Genomic DNA, 15,894 nt, shown 5'->3' with positions numbered 1-15,894 from the left:
TAATGAGATCCAGTATACTTTAATGAGTTTAGAAGTTGTATAGAAACCATACGTTGTAATATTGTGGTTCTACTTCTAAAAGGTGTTTTAAACCTCTTGAGTTAGAATTTTTCATTGATTCATACTTAGAAAAAAACCTGTAATTCCTTGCCTTCTAAAATATTTTAATCATTTCAAGGAGAATTTTAAAACGACCCAGGTAAAACCATTCTCTACTTAGATACACCATCAATGTCAAATCTTACCTCAAGTCATTATCAAAAAGAACACAAAAAAGTTTGATACATAGCTTACCCAACACAATCCACCTCTTGAGGATAATTTAGTGAGCGAAGCACTTGCTCTAGGTTCCGTAAGCTTCTTTTTAGGTCACCTGTTGCCATTATGTAACATTACATTCAGCTCCAGCTTTTAAAATAATCTAATTTTTCACCTAAAAATAAATCAACAAAACACTGGTTAAGTCTATTTCTGAATCTTCTCTATTTTGCTCATATCTCTTACAGGCACTTACCATATTTATCTTATCTTAGCTATTTCTCAGCTAACTTATCTACCCTACTGGTCCAGTGCTCTCGTCTATCTACAATATATAAGATATGCTTTTTCCTTACAAAAAAATAGGTTTGCCTCATGTTCATATTCTTACAATGTGCCTCATGATACTCTCCCAAATATTTTATTTTGAACAAAGTACCATTTGGGAAGAGACATCAACCCAAAATAATCTCCATCAATAACTATTATAGATGCTTATTTATGATTACATAATAAAATCAGTAAAAAAATGGAGACAAAGGAATTTATTACAGATTTAGTCATTATTCCCAGGGCTTTGACCTCATATAGTTGCCAATAAGATGCTTTACTTAAAAAATAAAGATAGATGAGTTAAAAAAAATTTAAGATTTGGCTTGTAAAATATGGTAGATTAAGTGCATGTTATCTTTATTTCTTTTGTTTAAACATCCCTAAAATGAAAGTAAATGATTAAAAACCATATATACTCACCAGGGCAAAATGAATTAGAGGGGATTCCACATGACAGAAGAAGTATCAACAAAATTTTGGAAGATGGAAAGCAGATGAATAAGTGAAAACCAACCTAGCAGAGCAGAGACAGTCTAATCCTATCTGCCCATTTAAGAGGAAACAAACAGCGAGCAGCAAGATAAGTTCAGAAATGAGGGGCCCCTAATGCTTAGGAAAGGCTAAGGGGTAAGGCCAAGGGGGCTGAAATAAGGATGATTATTTGAAAGTCCGTGTAAGGAGCTGCTAAACCCTAGATTTTTACTCTCCTTCCCGCTTTACCCCCTCCCACATATTTTGTTCAGCTAGGCAACTACCTCTCTGCTTCCCCAGGTTTACCAATGAGATTTTAGATAATATCAGAGCAGAATTAATAAATTTTTTAAAAATCAGTTGTATGTCATTAAAATTTAAAACTTCTTTTCCAAAAAGACTTAAGAGAATGAAAAGATAGTTCACAAACTGGCAGAGAATATTTACATACACATACTGAATAAAAGACTTGCTCCCAAAATATACAAAGAACTCTTATAAGAGTAAGGAAGAAAAAAAAAACAAGCCAATTAAAAAATAGGCAAAATATCTGAACATACATCTCACCAAATAAGACATACAGATGCCAATCACATAAGATGCTCAGTATTACATATCATTAGGTGATGTGAATTTAAAAAAAGAGAGAGTAATACCACTACAGACCTATTATAATGGCTAGAATCCAAAAAACTGATGATACCAAATGCATAAGGAATATGGAACAACAGAAACTCTCACTTATTGCTGGAAGAAATGTAAATGGTGTAGTCATTTTGGAGGACAGTTTAGCAGATACCAAGCTAAACAGTCTTACCATACAATCAGCAATCATGCTAACAAGGTATTAACCAAATCGAACTGGAAAAGTATGTACATATAACATCCTGCACGCAAATGTTTATAGCAGCTCTATTCATAATCGTCAAAAAGTGAAAGCAACCAAAATGTCCTTCAACAGGTGAATGGATGAAAAAAAAATCGTGGTACATACATAAAACAGGATATTTAGTCAGCAATAAGGAAATAAGCAGCAACAAAAAGACATGGATGGACCTTACTGCATCTTCCTAAGTGAAAGAAACCAGTCTGAAAAGGCTACATACTTTATGATTTTAAATATATGACATTCTGGAAAAGGCAAAACTGTAGTGACAGCGAAAACAAGAGAGACCATGGTTAAACAAGGATTCAGAGGGAAGGAGAAGAGAGGGTTAAATAACTAAATGTAGGGAAATTTTTAGGGTAGAGAAACTATTCTGTATGATACTGCAGTGGTAGACACATGACAGTATGCATTTGTCAAAACCTATAAAACTGGATAGCACAAAGAGAACAGAACCCTAATGTATGCAACCTTTAAAAAACCATTTAGAAGTTGGTAAACCCCAGGACAGAACGCAGACTGTGACAACAGAATCTAACTATATTACCAATGTGTGAAACAACCTCATAGAAGGGGACGGGTGGAAAAGGTGCTAACTAAGTAACTTTGGAAATGAGTGCAAGGTTAAAGACAAAACCACTTGCATATAAACACTGTACCCTAGTTTATAAAGTTGTTTCCCATGTACTTATGAATTCTGAAACTTCTATGCATACACACTGGAATTGAACAATTAAGTAAACATATGGCAGAACGGAAATCAAGTATCCTACTGCTAGAGTGGGAATTTATAGATCAGTAAGGAGAGGAGACTAGAATGAGCATCCCTGCCTAATCAAGTAGAGTTAGAAAATTCCAGTATGAACTCATGTTCAGATAATATAGATACAGATAGTTATATACTGAAGTACTTCCAGATATGTGTAGACAGCTAGTGTACACACATTTCCTTTCTCTGCCAGCTGAAAGTGATTAAAAGCAACAACACCCCAGCAGTAAAGAGTAAACCTCACATTCAGATCTTAGTGTGTATAATGTTCTCCCATAAAAGGAACAAGGACTCACTGTAGAAATGGTTATTCTAAGACTGGGATAGACGATATACAAGATGAGCCTGAAGTATTACATAGTTCCAGAAAGTGAGAAAGTATACACAAAACAAACCAATCCCAAAGTAATGGGGTATGTCATTAGGACACAGGAGACAAATGAAACAGTTCCCAATGATCAAAGGTGAAACTATCTGAATGACAAAATTAATTTAATACTATTGGATTATAATCCAAAGTATAAGCAAAACAAAAAATGAATTACTATAGTTCAGTGCATTAACAAATCAAGGAGAAAATGTTATCATTTGAATACATTTCATAAAATTCAACATTCATTCGTAATGTAATTCTTAGGACACTAGAAATAGAAGGGAATGGTGTGCCTTTGATAAAGAATATCTACAAAACAAAAACAAAAAACAAAAAACAACACCCTACTGCAAACATCACACTTCACAGTGAAATAATGGAAGCTTTCTTCCTGAGACTGGGAATGAATCTTGTTCCCTCTCATCATTTCTCTTCAACATTGTACTAGAGGTCATAGACAGTACAAAAATGCAAGAAGAAATAAAAGGAGTAAACACTTAAAAGGAAGAAATAAAATTGTCCTTATTCACAGATGACATAATTGTATATAAAAGGGTCCAAAAGAAATAAGTGAATTTAGCAAGGTAGAAGGCCAGTCCATAAAAACCAGTTGTATTTCTCTGTATCCCTCAAGTAATTATATAACTTTTAAAACAAATTTTCTATGTATAAACCAATTAGCCTAAAAGTATCATAAACATGAGTAAATGTAGTAAAGATGTATAAGACCTCAAAACAAAAAACCCTAAAAGATTACTGAGATGTATTAAAGAAACCCTAAGTAGAAAAAGTATACAACTTTTTTATGGATTGGAAGACTCAAAAAACTTGATCCACAGATTCAATGAATTCCACCCACCCACCCAAAAAAAATCTCTCAAGGCTTTTTTTTTTTTAACGGAGATTGACAAGCTGATTCAAAAATGTATCTAGAAATGCAAAAGATAAAGGATAACTAACACAATCTTGATAAAAATCAAAATTGGAGGACTTAACCACTGGACGTCAAGACTAATAAAGTTACATTTGGTTCCTCAGAGAAACAAACTGAGGGCTTCAGCGGGGAGGGGGGTGGGGGAGTGGGATAGGCTGGTGATGGGTAGTAAGGAGGGCACGTATTGCATGGTGCACTGGGTGTTATACGCAACTAATGAATCATCGAACTTTACATCAAAAACCAGGGATGTACTGTATGGTGACTAACATAATATAATAAAAAATATTATTATTATAAGAAAAAAATAAAGTTACATTTGGAATTAGTGAAAATATGTACAAATAGAAAAATGGAACAGAAGAGTCCAGAAAAAGACCATGCATATATTGACACTAGATTTATGACAAAGGTGATGCTGACTAGCCTTGGAGAAAGGATGGTCTTTTTCAATAAATGGTACTGTGTCAACTTAATATCCAGATAGAATAAATAAATCTTGACCCCTTGATGTAAATGGTACCTCACATCTTTTACCAAATTAATTCCAGGTTTGTTGAAGATCTAAACATAAAATGTAAGACAACCAGGGTTGCCAGAGATCATAGAGGAGAATATCTTTGATCTTCAGATAGAGAAAGATTTCTTATCTTATGACTGTTAAAATGAGCCACATTAAAATTAGCAACTCTGTTCATCAAAAGACACCTTCAAAAGAGTAAAAAGATAAACCACTGAGAGAAAACGATGCTGCCGATGTATCAAACCAACAAAAAGACTCATATCTAGAATATGTAAAGAATTTCCTTCAAAGCAATAAGAAAAGGAAAGACAATAGAAAACGGGAAAGAGACCTGAAGAAGAACTTAACAAAAGAATAAACATGTGAAAAGACATTCAGTCTTATTTATCATTAGGATATTCCGAAGTAAATCCAAAATGTGAAACTGTAGAACATCTGAAACTCACACAATGCTCTGGAAGGGTAAATTTGTACAATTATTTTAGAAAACTTTACGGTGATATCTACTAAAGCTGACACATACAGGGCCTATGAAATGGGAATACGACTCCAGAGAATATATGTACGAAACAGTATGGTATGTATATGTGCACCAAAAGACAGGAATGATATTTGAAATTTTAAATAAAATAGTTCATTTTTTAAATCCCAAAGAAAATACCATGGAATTATATTTTTTAATGATTCACTGTATGGTGTAGGGCTTTCATTAGATTCTCAAAGATCATTCCCAAAAGAGATTCATATAATGAATAAATATTGATAGGTAAATAAATGGTTAAGAATCTTCGCCAGAAAGAGCTAAAAGGCTTCTGAACTGTAAGTCTAGTCAATCAGTAAGGCAACACTCAGTAATACACTTAAAAAGATCTATTTGTAACTGTCCATGGACACTTCATAGAAGGAAAATATATAACAATACCTTGAATAATGAATCCTCTGGGAATGAAGCTCCTTTAAAATGAAGTCATTGACATTAAAAACAAAACAGAACAATTCATAAATCAGGTAGGGTTAGTATAATCTTTTCCCCCAATCAACATTCTAGCAGTTACCCAGGACACAAAATACCTCCTTAAACACTTTCTCTGTATTTATACATAACTAGAGGTAATAAGGTCAGCAATTTGCAAATCCTAAATTTAGTAGGCTTTCTGTTTTAAGGCCCTAGCCACCAAATTCTGCTTTCCCCCCTCTTTAGGAACACAGCATCTTCCTGTTCCAAGACTCCTCTCCTTTAGCAACATGGTAAAGAACAGGTTACTGAGTATAATTTATACACTCATGCATGGATTTTAGTATTTTTCAGTTAATCAATTACTTCTAAATATTTACATTTTTAGGCAGAGAGAATTTCACGTACTGCCAAATGGGAGATAATAAGAAAAAGAAGTGATCCTGAAATAACATTATACAAAATATTGGCCAAGAAAATAAGCCTTATTTAACAACTTTTAGGATGACTAGGGAATAGATAGAAATGGGGATGCAGTAAGAAAGGACTTCCCAAGACCAGCCTTTACTTTCCTGGGAAAGATAAAGTGGGAACTAATCTGGTTGTAACTGCAAAATATATATATATATATATATTCTTGGGTACTGCCACTGGCCAATGTAGCATTGTATTAAGTTCCAGACCCACCTATCTTAAGATGATTCTTCTAAGGGTACCTTTTCCTCCTAAGACATTCTAAAACTTTAATATAAATTCTATCTCCCTCCACAGGCTTTAATTCTTCCAAATGTATATTCCATGTCTCTAGTACATGTAATTTTGTTTTATTTAACACTTTATGGTATCTTTCCTTTCTCTGAACTCCTGAACATATATCAATGTCTCATATTATTTCTACCTCTGATAATGGACTTTCTGACAACAAAGTATGTCCTTGGAACACATCCTCTTCAGTACCAGCAGAATAAATATTTTGAAGAAGAGTAAGATACAAGTACAGGTTGGATCTGTAGGTGAAGGAGATAAGTAATAAAACAGGATAGAAAAAATAAAGGGATTTTTAAAAAGTGAGTATTATACAAAAAATGACAGCTACTGTTCTACATTTTCATGAAAGCCTTTGCTAAATCTACTACAAAATTGAAAAACACTAAAACTAAGATAGTAAAAGAAGACAATCTACAAGTTATGCACATTTTAGCACAGTACTTTCAGAAATGAAAAATAACTTATTTTTTAAAAAACTGATTAACGTTTTCACTTATAACCCTTATCAAAAGAAATCAAGAGAAAGGAGCCATTACTCCGCTTGTAGCACAGATTCAACTATTAAGATGGACTCAGGATTGCTTCCTAGCATCCTCCAGAGAGGTCTCTCTGCAAGTCAGACCTGCTACACTGAACTTATCCTGGGGAGACTTTGTGAAAAGAGTATACAATAGCAGTTTACGATTTTTAATCTAGCTCAATCTCTTTGCGATTAGAGGTCTTAAATGATGCCTCCCAATGAAATGCCATTGAACTCAGAGTGATTTTTCTTCAGAATGAAGCAAGTATGCTGACTTTAATGATTATGGTTCATGGCTAAGAGTTTGCGACATACCTTACAACACTAAGATATTATCGAAAACCCGTGTATCAAAAATAGAGTAGATATGAGGTAAAATTAAGTTTATGAAATTTTCTCAAAAGATATTAGGGGAAATACTGATCTAACAGGTAGAAAGGTCTGGAAAAGGGAAAACAGAAAATTGGGAGAAAAACAAAGCGGGTACGGGACAAGAATAGAGCTCAGTAGGACTGCTATGTTCACATATAAAACTGCTCACGAATATAAAATAATTGTGTATAATTTTAGAAAAATAGTCTTGTGTACCCATAATTTCGGAATCAAAATGCCAAGATCGATTTTTTTGCAGAAAGGGGGAAAAAAACGTAAGTTGTCTAGAAGGTAGAGAAATACGGCAACCCAGGGAAATGCAAGCAAGGAAAACTCACTACTTTCACCTCTTCCTTCTAGTCAGCGTTTCGGAGGAGTAGGATCTTTCCTCAGCTCATAGGTTCCAACTGAAGGAATCAGTCTGTAAGTTCCCAACGCTAACCCTAAACTGAGAGAATTAGCTGCCACGATTATTCCCATTTCGCTGTTTATCATTAGGCTATACCAGCTGGGTACACAGGCAAGGCGTACCTAGGGATTCCCTCCCTCCATTTGATTTAAAAGGATGAAAAGGCAGACCTGATCATTCGCTCCCACCCGCGGTTTCGGTAAGGGCAGCAGAAAGAGGCTTCCCCTGCTTAACCTGGGGCACACTCTCGCCAGCCTCCCCAGCAGCCGCCGAGCAAAGAAGAGGGCCCCGAAGGCCTCTGGCCCCACACAGCAGGGAGAAGGGGAGGTAGCATATGCGACCAGAGATAGCCACCGTAGCACAGCCTCCAGCAGCTAGTCGCTGCGGCCGGACGCTTCCACCTCCGCGCACCCCTCGAGTCGACCGTTTGTATTTAAACAGTGGGCCGAAGCCCGCCACGCGCCGCGGGAAGACCTTCAAAGCTGCCGGCTCCTCGGTGTTTCACGATTCCTCGCTGCAGATTCCACACCACGTTTGTCCAGACCACTGAGGAGACTGACTCCGCGGAGAGGCTTTTCATCGGCCAGTCCGATCCCAAGTTACAGCTTAAAAGTCTGTCTAGTGTTGATGCTTAGAGTGGCTCGGGGTGGGATGTGAGAAACGGGGAATCTATAGCGAATCGTAAGCACCGGGAATAAAAATGCTTCTTCTCTAAGGCTCAGAACCCTAACGTCACTTCCGGCAACAATAGGAAACGTCAAAAGTCGTACAGTCGGCAGCTCTGGCTGCTGCAGCTTGAGGTACGCTGAGTTCAAGGGATCCTGTGCTGCTTCTGGTATCCTCACCGCTGATACCTCCACCGGCGTGAACAAGTAAAGTTTGAACCGGCTTCTCCATGGCCTGGGCACCAGTTCCCGGCTGAGCCATTTTCTCCTTGACTAAAAGCCCCCGCCCAGAGGCCGATTCGTCGCGGCGGCGGTGGGGATCGCAGGTCGCTCAGGTACAAGATATTTCAGAGCTCGTGCCTCTTTACTCTGCATACCCTTACTTTTCTTCTCGAAAATAAAGACAACCAGTGTTTGCCAGTTGGCAGAAACTTGCCAACCAGCAAGACTTTGGGACCAATGGCAGTGCAGGGCATTTTGAGTGACAGCCGTAATGGCTTATTAAAATGTGGAATCTGTATCAGGAGGCGGGAGTAGGTGTGTTCCTTGTGTTTCTAGGCCACTGGAGTATAGGTTAAGTTGGGACCTCAGGTGGTGTCCCAGGCTCATTATGAAATAAAGCCTAGAAATGGCAAAGATTATTCTTTTCTAGCCCAAGTGTTGCTTTTCAGGTAGAGTGTTTTCTTGATGCATAGGCAGTTTTCGGTTCTTTACTTACTTTTCGGTAATATGAATGCAAACACTTTTACTTAAGGTCATAATGGCTTTGACAGGTGCTTCAGCCATCAGACTTGTGTTACAAATGTGGCAACTTCTTAATTTGTCTCTTGTTTGTTTCTTTGGAACTGGTCTCTACTCTCTTGTATGTCAGGTGTTCCTATTAAATATTATTAGATGAAGTTACATAAATTCCAATCCTCACTGAAGTTTTTTGTTTTAATTTTTAGGTTCTGTATGTATTTAGTAATTTAATAACTGAGTCTACTTGTTTTAACAAATTGAATTTTTATTTTCAAGGATCCTAGATGTTTCTCTCCGAATCAATGTATCATGATTTTATTACTGCAAAGTGAAGCTAATTTATGTTTTTCATTTCCACTTTCCTTCTCCTTTTAATATTATAGTATGGTAACCATATTTATGAGATAGGAGGGTTTTTATCCCCCTAAGAAAATGGTTTACAAAATTGAGCAGATCTGAGAATGAAGGAAAAATTTTATTCTGTTTTTCAAGTTGAGTAGGAAACTTCCCGTTTTTAGCCAATTAAATTGGTAATTTGTCTGAGATACTGTATTAGTTATCTGTTGCTGGGTAACAAATTATTCCAAAATTTAGCAGCTTAAAACAACAAACATTTATTATCTCACAGTTTCTGTGGGTCAGAAGTTTGGTTATGGCTTAGCAAAGAGCTTCTGACCCAAGGTCTTTCATGAGTTTGTAGTCAAGCCACAGTTAGGGACTGTGATCTCATCTGAAGGCTTCCCTGAGGGATAGGAGGATCAACTTCCAAGGGCACTCACATGATTGTTGGTAGGCCTAGGTTCTCCAGCACATGGGGTTTTCACACAATGTGGTAGCTGCTTTCCCATAGGGTGAGCAATAGAGAGTATCCAAGACTGTCCATGGTCTCTTATAACCTAATCTCAAGAAGTGGTATCTCACCACTAACTGCCATTGTATTAGAAGTGAGTAGTAAATCCAACCAGAAGTCTTTGGGGGCTATCCTCTAGACTGCCTAACCCAGCCTGGCGGATAACTTTTAAGAGTTACTAGATAGGAATAACTGAGCAAAAATGCATCCAAGAGAAATGTAGTCAGACAAGGAGCAATGTCAACTTGTAAAGAAATAAATTTGTGCAAGCATTATCTCTCTTGGAAAAAAGTTGGTTTTATTTTTTGTCTTTTTTCCCCCTACTAATTATCTGAAGAGGGGTTTACTGTTTTTCTTGGAAAATTATGCCTCATGAGGGATGATGTGTGTGAGAGGAGTGTTTGTATTTTTAGGGTCTGCATGAGCAAAGCATATCACAACTGATGATTGTGTATTCCTTACCCATTACCATTTTATATGGTTGACACTACCAAAATAAACATGAGCAAGGATAGCTCTTAAGAAGGAAAGAGGTTAGAAAAGCTAGAGGTAATGCTTTTCTAGAATAGAAAGAATGCAAGTCATTGGCAGTCTTTGTGTTGGTGTGAGATCAAATAAGAATGGGAGAGGTGAATCTTAGAAGTGTGTTTTTCATGTCTGTTTTCAGGATTATTTTTAGGTGGCAGGTACCACCTATCAGCATTACCTGGCTGTCCATCCCCAGCACAGCTTTTGCCAGTGAATCACATAGGCTTCTTACAAATTAACGGTACAGGCTTTCAGGGCTTGTTGTCACACTATGATCTACGGTAAAATTGCATATGCTTCTTTCAGGTTTGAAAGATGCTGTAAAGCCTTACCTGTTAGTAAAGTACTATTCAGGTTTATCTTTTATAACTAAGTGCTTAACACCAACTTAAATGTGTCAATTCTCAAATTATAAGTTTGGCTTTTAAATTGAGATTCCCTGTCAGGTTTATATATTTCATTTATAGTACATTATGCCAATTAACGAATGTGACTTTGGGCCTTATATATTTGCAAAATTTTAAACAGATGCTTGAGAAAATAACACAGTTGAAACACTTCCATCCACAAAATACCTTGCAATAATAACTGCTAAATAAGCTTAAACATGCATTATAAATTATTATATATGATCAGTTTAATAGGGAATTTCTGTGTGTTTACTGTGCTTTTGTGTAGATTAAAAGAGCCATTTTCCTCTTTTCACAATATAAAACCATTGATTTCCCAAGAGATTATCTTCTTTGATCACAGTGCATTGAAGTTAGTCATTCAAATTTATGATTTTACAATTTACTAGTTATCCAAGTGCTATGTACAACTACTTTTTCTACATTTTGACTCAAATTTGGAAACTGAGGCTAATCCTTTGGCTGGCCTGTGATTAATGCATCAAAATCATTAATCCTGAAGTCTATGAAATATACATCTAACTCATGTTGCTTTCTCATTGAATTATTTTACTATTTTAAAACAACTTTGATGAAATACATCCACTTTTAGGAATTTGTATTCCGTTTCTTTCTCATCATTTTGTTTTTTCTGACAAACTTATTGATATATATTCTATAATAAAACTAAAACATCCCGATTTGAATAAGTTTACATTGTATTTGGGACAAATACTTTAGTGACATAGAGGTGATAAAAGATATCTGTGGTTTCAAGTTTAGGCATTAGGTTTAGTCACAAGCATAGGGGAAAAGAGTTGGAAAGAACAGATGCTTATATACACACATACAGCCCTCCATCACCTCTTCATTTTATTTATTTTTTTTTAGGATTTTTTTCTCATTTAATTTTTATAGAATCATAGAATTTTACAGCTAAAAGAGACCTTAGGGATTGATCATCAGGTTCAAAACCCTTGTTTTACAGGTGAGGAAACTGAGACATAGAATTTAAGTGACTTTCCCAATACAGTTAGTAAAGAGAAGGAGCCTGAATCAAATCTAGGTTTTGTGTCTGTCTCTTGTCATTACTAGAAATTTTCTCATCTCATTTCTGATTTTCCTTATATTCAGGCTGCCCTCAATATTTTAATATCTTGTTTTATTTGTCTAAAAGCTATTCAGTGAGAATTACACTTTTCGTTTTGCTTTGTTTTTTAATTCCTCAAATCTCAAAGGAATGGCCATTTTGGTTAGTGAGCATTGAGTGTGGTGTGCCCCGAGGAGGTGGGTTGGGATATGATGCTGTGGCAGTTGCTGATTACACGGGGTTCGAGTAAATAGTGCAGTTAAGTAAGAACCAGTGTGATTAACAATAATGCTGGCGAGAAGTATAAATGTTTTTACTTTAAAAGTTAAAACAGGTGAGAAGCATGATAAATTTATTTTATTTAAAGATTAAAACAGTGGAACATTTCTTGCAAAACAAGCCAAAAAAATTAAATAAGGCTAAAATTCTCAGCTTTTTTGGTTACATTTAAATAACACATTTTAATTTTTGCATTTGTTTAAATGCCGTTTGGTAACACTCATTATAGAATCAAATTAAAGAACTGGAAAAAAAAAAGCTTCAGAAAGTAATATTGTAAATCTTTTGAATTAAAAAAAGAAAACCACCCTACAAATGGTATGCTTTTTAGTAACACAAACTGCCTCTTGCAGGACCAGATCTTTAAATTTAATGAGTGGGGTTTTTTTTATGTGTTTAACATACCTTGTGACCCTTTAGTACTTAGCTATTTCCCTTTTCTCCTTAGAAAGACCTCCTTGTGGGCTTACCCTTCCTTCTTTTTCTACAATTGTTGCCATTCAGTTTTAAGGGTGTGATTGGTTATCATGGTTTTTTCTTCTCTCTCTTTTTTTTTTTCTTTTTTTTTAAATTCTCCACCTAGTGTGTTCTAAACTACTTTGGTGGTCTGTTCTTTTGGAAGTAGGGAAATAAATGCTGGGCTGCCCATTTGATTCTAAATGTATCGTAGAAAATATTTTCTCACAGAATTTCTCATGTTCTTATGCCATTGAGTAATATCACATCATTTAAAGATTTTTAAAACCTAAAATAATCAAAATCTAGTTGCTACTTTCTAATTGAAAAATATTGAAAATCTCTAAAAAGATAAAAGTAAGTGAATTTCCTCATGTTTAAGTCTTAATAAAATTAACATTTTAGAGAACACTTCTGGCACACATTTTAGCTCTTTATCTGAGATAACAAATATCTTAACTCAAAATTCCACTATTCAGATGTTTAAGAATTACTGAAGAATTTTATAATGAGTTATTTTAATTAGATTATTTATATGTCAATCCTCCCATACTGGTGATTTAACATGTTTGGTCAGGAAGAGACTTAGGTAGTTGGTTTGCTTTTGATCCCCAGACTCATTTCTGTTCTTCCCATCTTCTGTGTGTATTTTCTACTTAAATGGTATGTAAGCCATTCTTCATTATGTAGAGTTGTCTCCACAGCATGCGCTATTTGAATGCTTGGTGCCAAGGAATTACTAAAAGCACTAGTGCAGTTACCTTTCTCTTATAGAATAGTATTTTATTTGATGTTTAATTTGTTACCTAGAGACATTTTGATTGAAGTTGCTTAACATTTTACAGATAAGCTTTATATTAGACATACCAACAGCTATTAATAAATCCTATCTCATGCATTTGTGGAAATATTCTATTCTTGAAAAGAGAACAAGACATTACAAATACAGTCAAAAATACTATTTTAGAAACATAGCCATCTACTGGATAGAAAAGTGTTATGGTTCTTAGAAACTTTAATAAATTGGTGACTAATATAGTTGTTGGTAATTAATGTACACTGCCTTTAGATGAAAGTGTCATTGTGCTATGTTATACCAGATTCATTTTGTCTAAAACTGTATTTCACTTTTTAAAAATGAGAAAACTACCTCTAAAATCATGTCAGAAAAGTATTGCTGTTTCTTAGATTTTTGCATAAGAAGAAAAAGTGAGTCAGGACCTACATACTGTTTTATCAATTAAAAGATGCTTTTATAGGGGCGCCTGGGTGGCACAGCGGTTAAGCGCCTACCTTCGGCTCAGGGCGTGATCCCGGTGTTATGGGATCGAGCCCCACGTCAGGCTCCTCCGCTATGAGCCTGCTTCTTCCTCTCCCACTCCCCCGGCTTGTGTTCCCTCTCTCACTGGCTTCTCTATCTCTGTCGAATAAATAAATAAAATCTTGAAAAAAAAGAAAAGATGCTTTTATATATGTTATCTCAGTTAAGGCTTACAGCAATCCTGTAAAATAGACAGTAGTGATTTCCCCCACTTTATAGGAAACAGAAGCTTGTTTGAAATATCTAGGTCACACAGCAAATGGCATATTTGGAGCTATAACTTTAAATTCACCCTCCAGAGTAGCAGTGTCAAAAAAACTTAAACATTTTTCTCAAGCAGACATCATATAGCCTACATTTCTCTAATCTCAGCATAGTAAAACTAGAGATAAATTCTAAAAACCAAAGACGCCTGAATACTTTAAAAATAGGCTCTTCCAAATAATTATTACATTGATGCACAATAAAAATATTATTATTAATGTTGCTGTTATTTTAATAGAAATGAGGATATATAAGAATTTAGGAGATTTAGATAAAACTTACTCTGATTTTTAAAATTTTTAATGAGTCATTATTTCTATACATTAAAAACAATATTAGTTGAAGCAATCTAAATTAATTTACATTAGTTTATGTACTTTGATTTTTAATGAGGTAATTATACCAATTTTCTCTTTAATGTATTTTGCATTTACATTTTTTTTAAATCAAGGAGGAGGCACACTAATACCAATTCTTTAACATTTATACCTTTACCAATTATTGATACAGCCTGTGTAAATAGTTAAGATATAGGATTTGCATCTTTAAGGGTTTGTATTCCTTGATCATTCTTCTTTTGACCTATATGGTAAATTCCATGAAGTCAGAAAGGATTCCTAAGTTTTTATTTTTTTTTTAATTTTTTAATTTTTAAAAAATTTTTAAAGGTTTATTTATTTGAGAGCGAGCGAGCACAAGCAAGGGAAGGGGCAGAAGGAGAGAGAACCTCAAGTAGACTCCCTGCTGAGCCTCAGAGCCCTATTTGACTCTCAGGACCCTGAGATCATGACCTGAGCCAAAATCAAGAGTCAGCACTCAACCGACTGAGCCATCCAGGCACCCCTGATAATTTTTTATAGCTGTTTATTGAGGTATGATTCACATACCATAAAATTCACCCATTTTAAGTGTACAATTTTGTCCCCCCTTTCTTGGGGTAAGTGTGGATGCACATGCAGTTTGAAGAAATACACAGAGAGATCTCTTGTACTCTCTACCTAGTTTCCATGGATGGTAACATTTTGCAAAACTAATATACTATCACAACTCATTGACATTGACATTAATACAGTCCATCTTTTTTATTCATATTCCCCCAGTTTTGTTTAGTTTTGTTTTTTTTACTCCCATATATAAATAGGTATATGAAATTCTACACAGGTTCACGTATCTGGCACCACAGTCAAGATACTGAACAGCTCAGACACCACAGGGATCCCTCATGCTACCCTTTTATGATTATACCCACTTCCCTCCTGGGTAATGATGGTGAATATGTCACCACATGCTTATGTGCCATTTGTTATATCCTCTTTGGTGAAATGTCTGTTCATGTCTTTTGTCCTCTTTTTAATTGAATTTTTTTATTTCTTTCCTGTTGAGTTTTGAGAGTTGTTTATGTATTCTAGATACTAGTTCTTTGCCAGATATGAGATTTTCAAATATTTTCTGTCACTCTGTACATAACTTGTGTTTTCATCTTCTTCACATGAGTGAGTTTTTGATTATAGAGGTACACCTTATCAGTTTTTTCTTTTATGGATCATACTTTTGATGTCAAGATTGAGAACTCTGCCCAGTGCTAAAGCCTTAGATTTCCTTCTATGAATTTTAGAAAAAGTTTTACAATTTTATGCTTTACATTTAAGTTCATGATGCAATTTGAATTAATTTTTAAAAGATACGTGAAGTTTAGGTCAAGGTTCATCTAAATCAGTTTTTTTTTTAATCATTGCTTAC

General features: G+C 35.2%; 2 protein-coding genes across 8 annotated transcripts in view; one reads left to right on the top strand and one right to left on the bottom strand.

Moving 5' to 3' along the window:
- The window catches only part of CEP44 (centrosomal protein 44), a 28,804-nt gene extending 20,610 nt beyond the window's left edge, over nucleotides 1-8,194 (bottom strand). For 2 of the 7 annotated variants that reach the window (XM_008705056.2, XM_008705062.2), the window contains exons 1-3: nucleotides 7,742-8,194; nucleotides 5,470-5,501; nucleotides 295-433 (exon numbers count right to left, since the gene is read on the bottom strand). In XM_008705056.2, coding sequence (XP_008703278.1) covers nucleotides 295-383 — 89 coding nt within the window. In that variant the 5' untranslated portion in view covers nucleotides 384-433; nucleotides 5,470-5,501; nucleotides 7,742-8,194. Of the gene's footprint in view, nucleotides 1-294; nucleotides 434-5,469; nucleotides 5,502-6,400; nucleotides 6,510-7,500; nucleotides 7,677-7,741 lie in introns of those variants that run through there. The other 5 variants (XM_008705057.2, XM_008705058.2, XM_008705060.2 and 2 more) reach the window with 5 other exon arrangements.
- A 137-nt stretch (nucleotides 8,195-8,331) lies between these two features.
- FBXO8 (F-box protein 8) overlaps nucleotides 8,332-15,894 on the top strand; it is a 45,549-nt gene continuing 37,986 nt past the window's right edge. The window contains exon 1 of the mRNA XM_008705055.2: nucleotides 8,332-8,571. The gene's annotated coding sequence lies outside the window, so the exon portion shown is untranslated. The remainder of the gene's footprint in view (nucleotides 8,572-15,894) is intronic.

Source organism: Ursus maritimus, unplaced genomic scaffold (assembly GCF_017311325.1).
Source record: "Ursus maritimus isolate PB19 unplaced genomic scaffold, ASM1731132v1 scaffold_11, whole genome shotgun sequence".
NCBI classification, from domain to species: Eukaryota; Metazoa; Chordata; class Mammalia; order Carnivora; family Ursidae; genus Ursus; species Ursus maritimus.
Note: the sequence above shows the minus strand (reverse complement) of the source record. Positions and strands in the feature narration are given on the sequence as shown.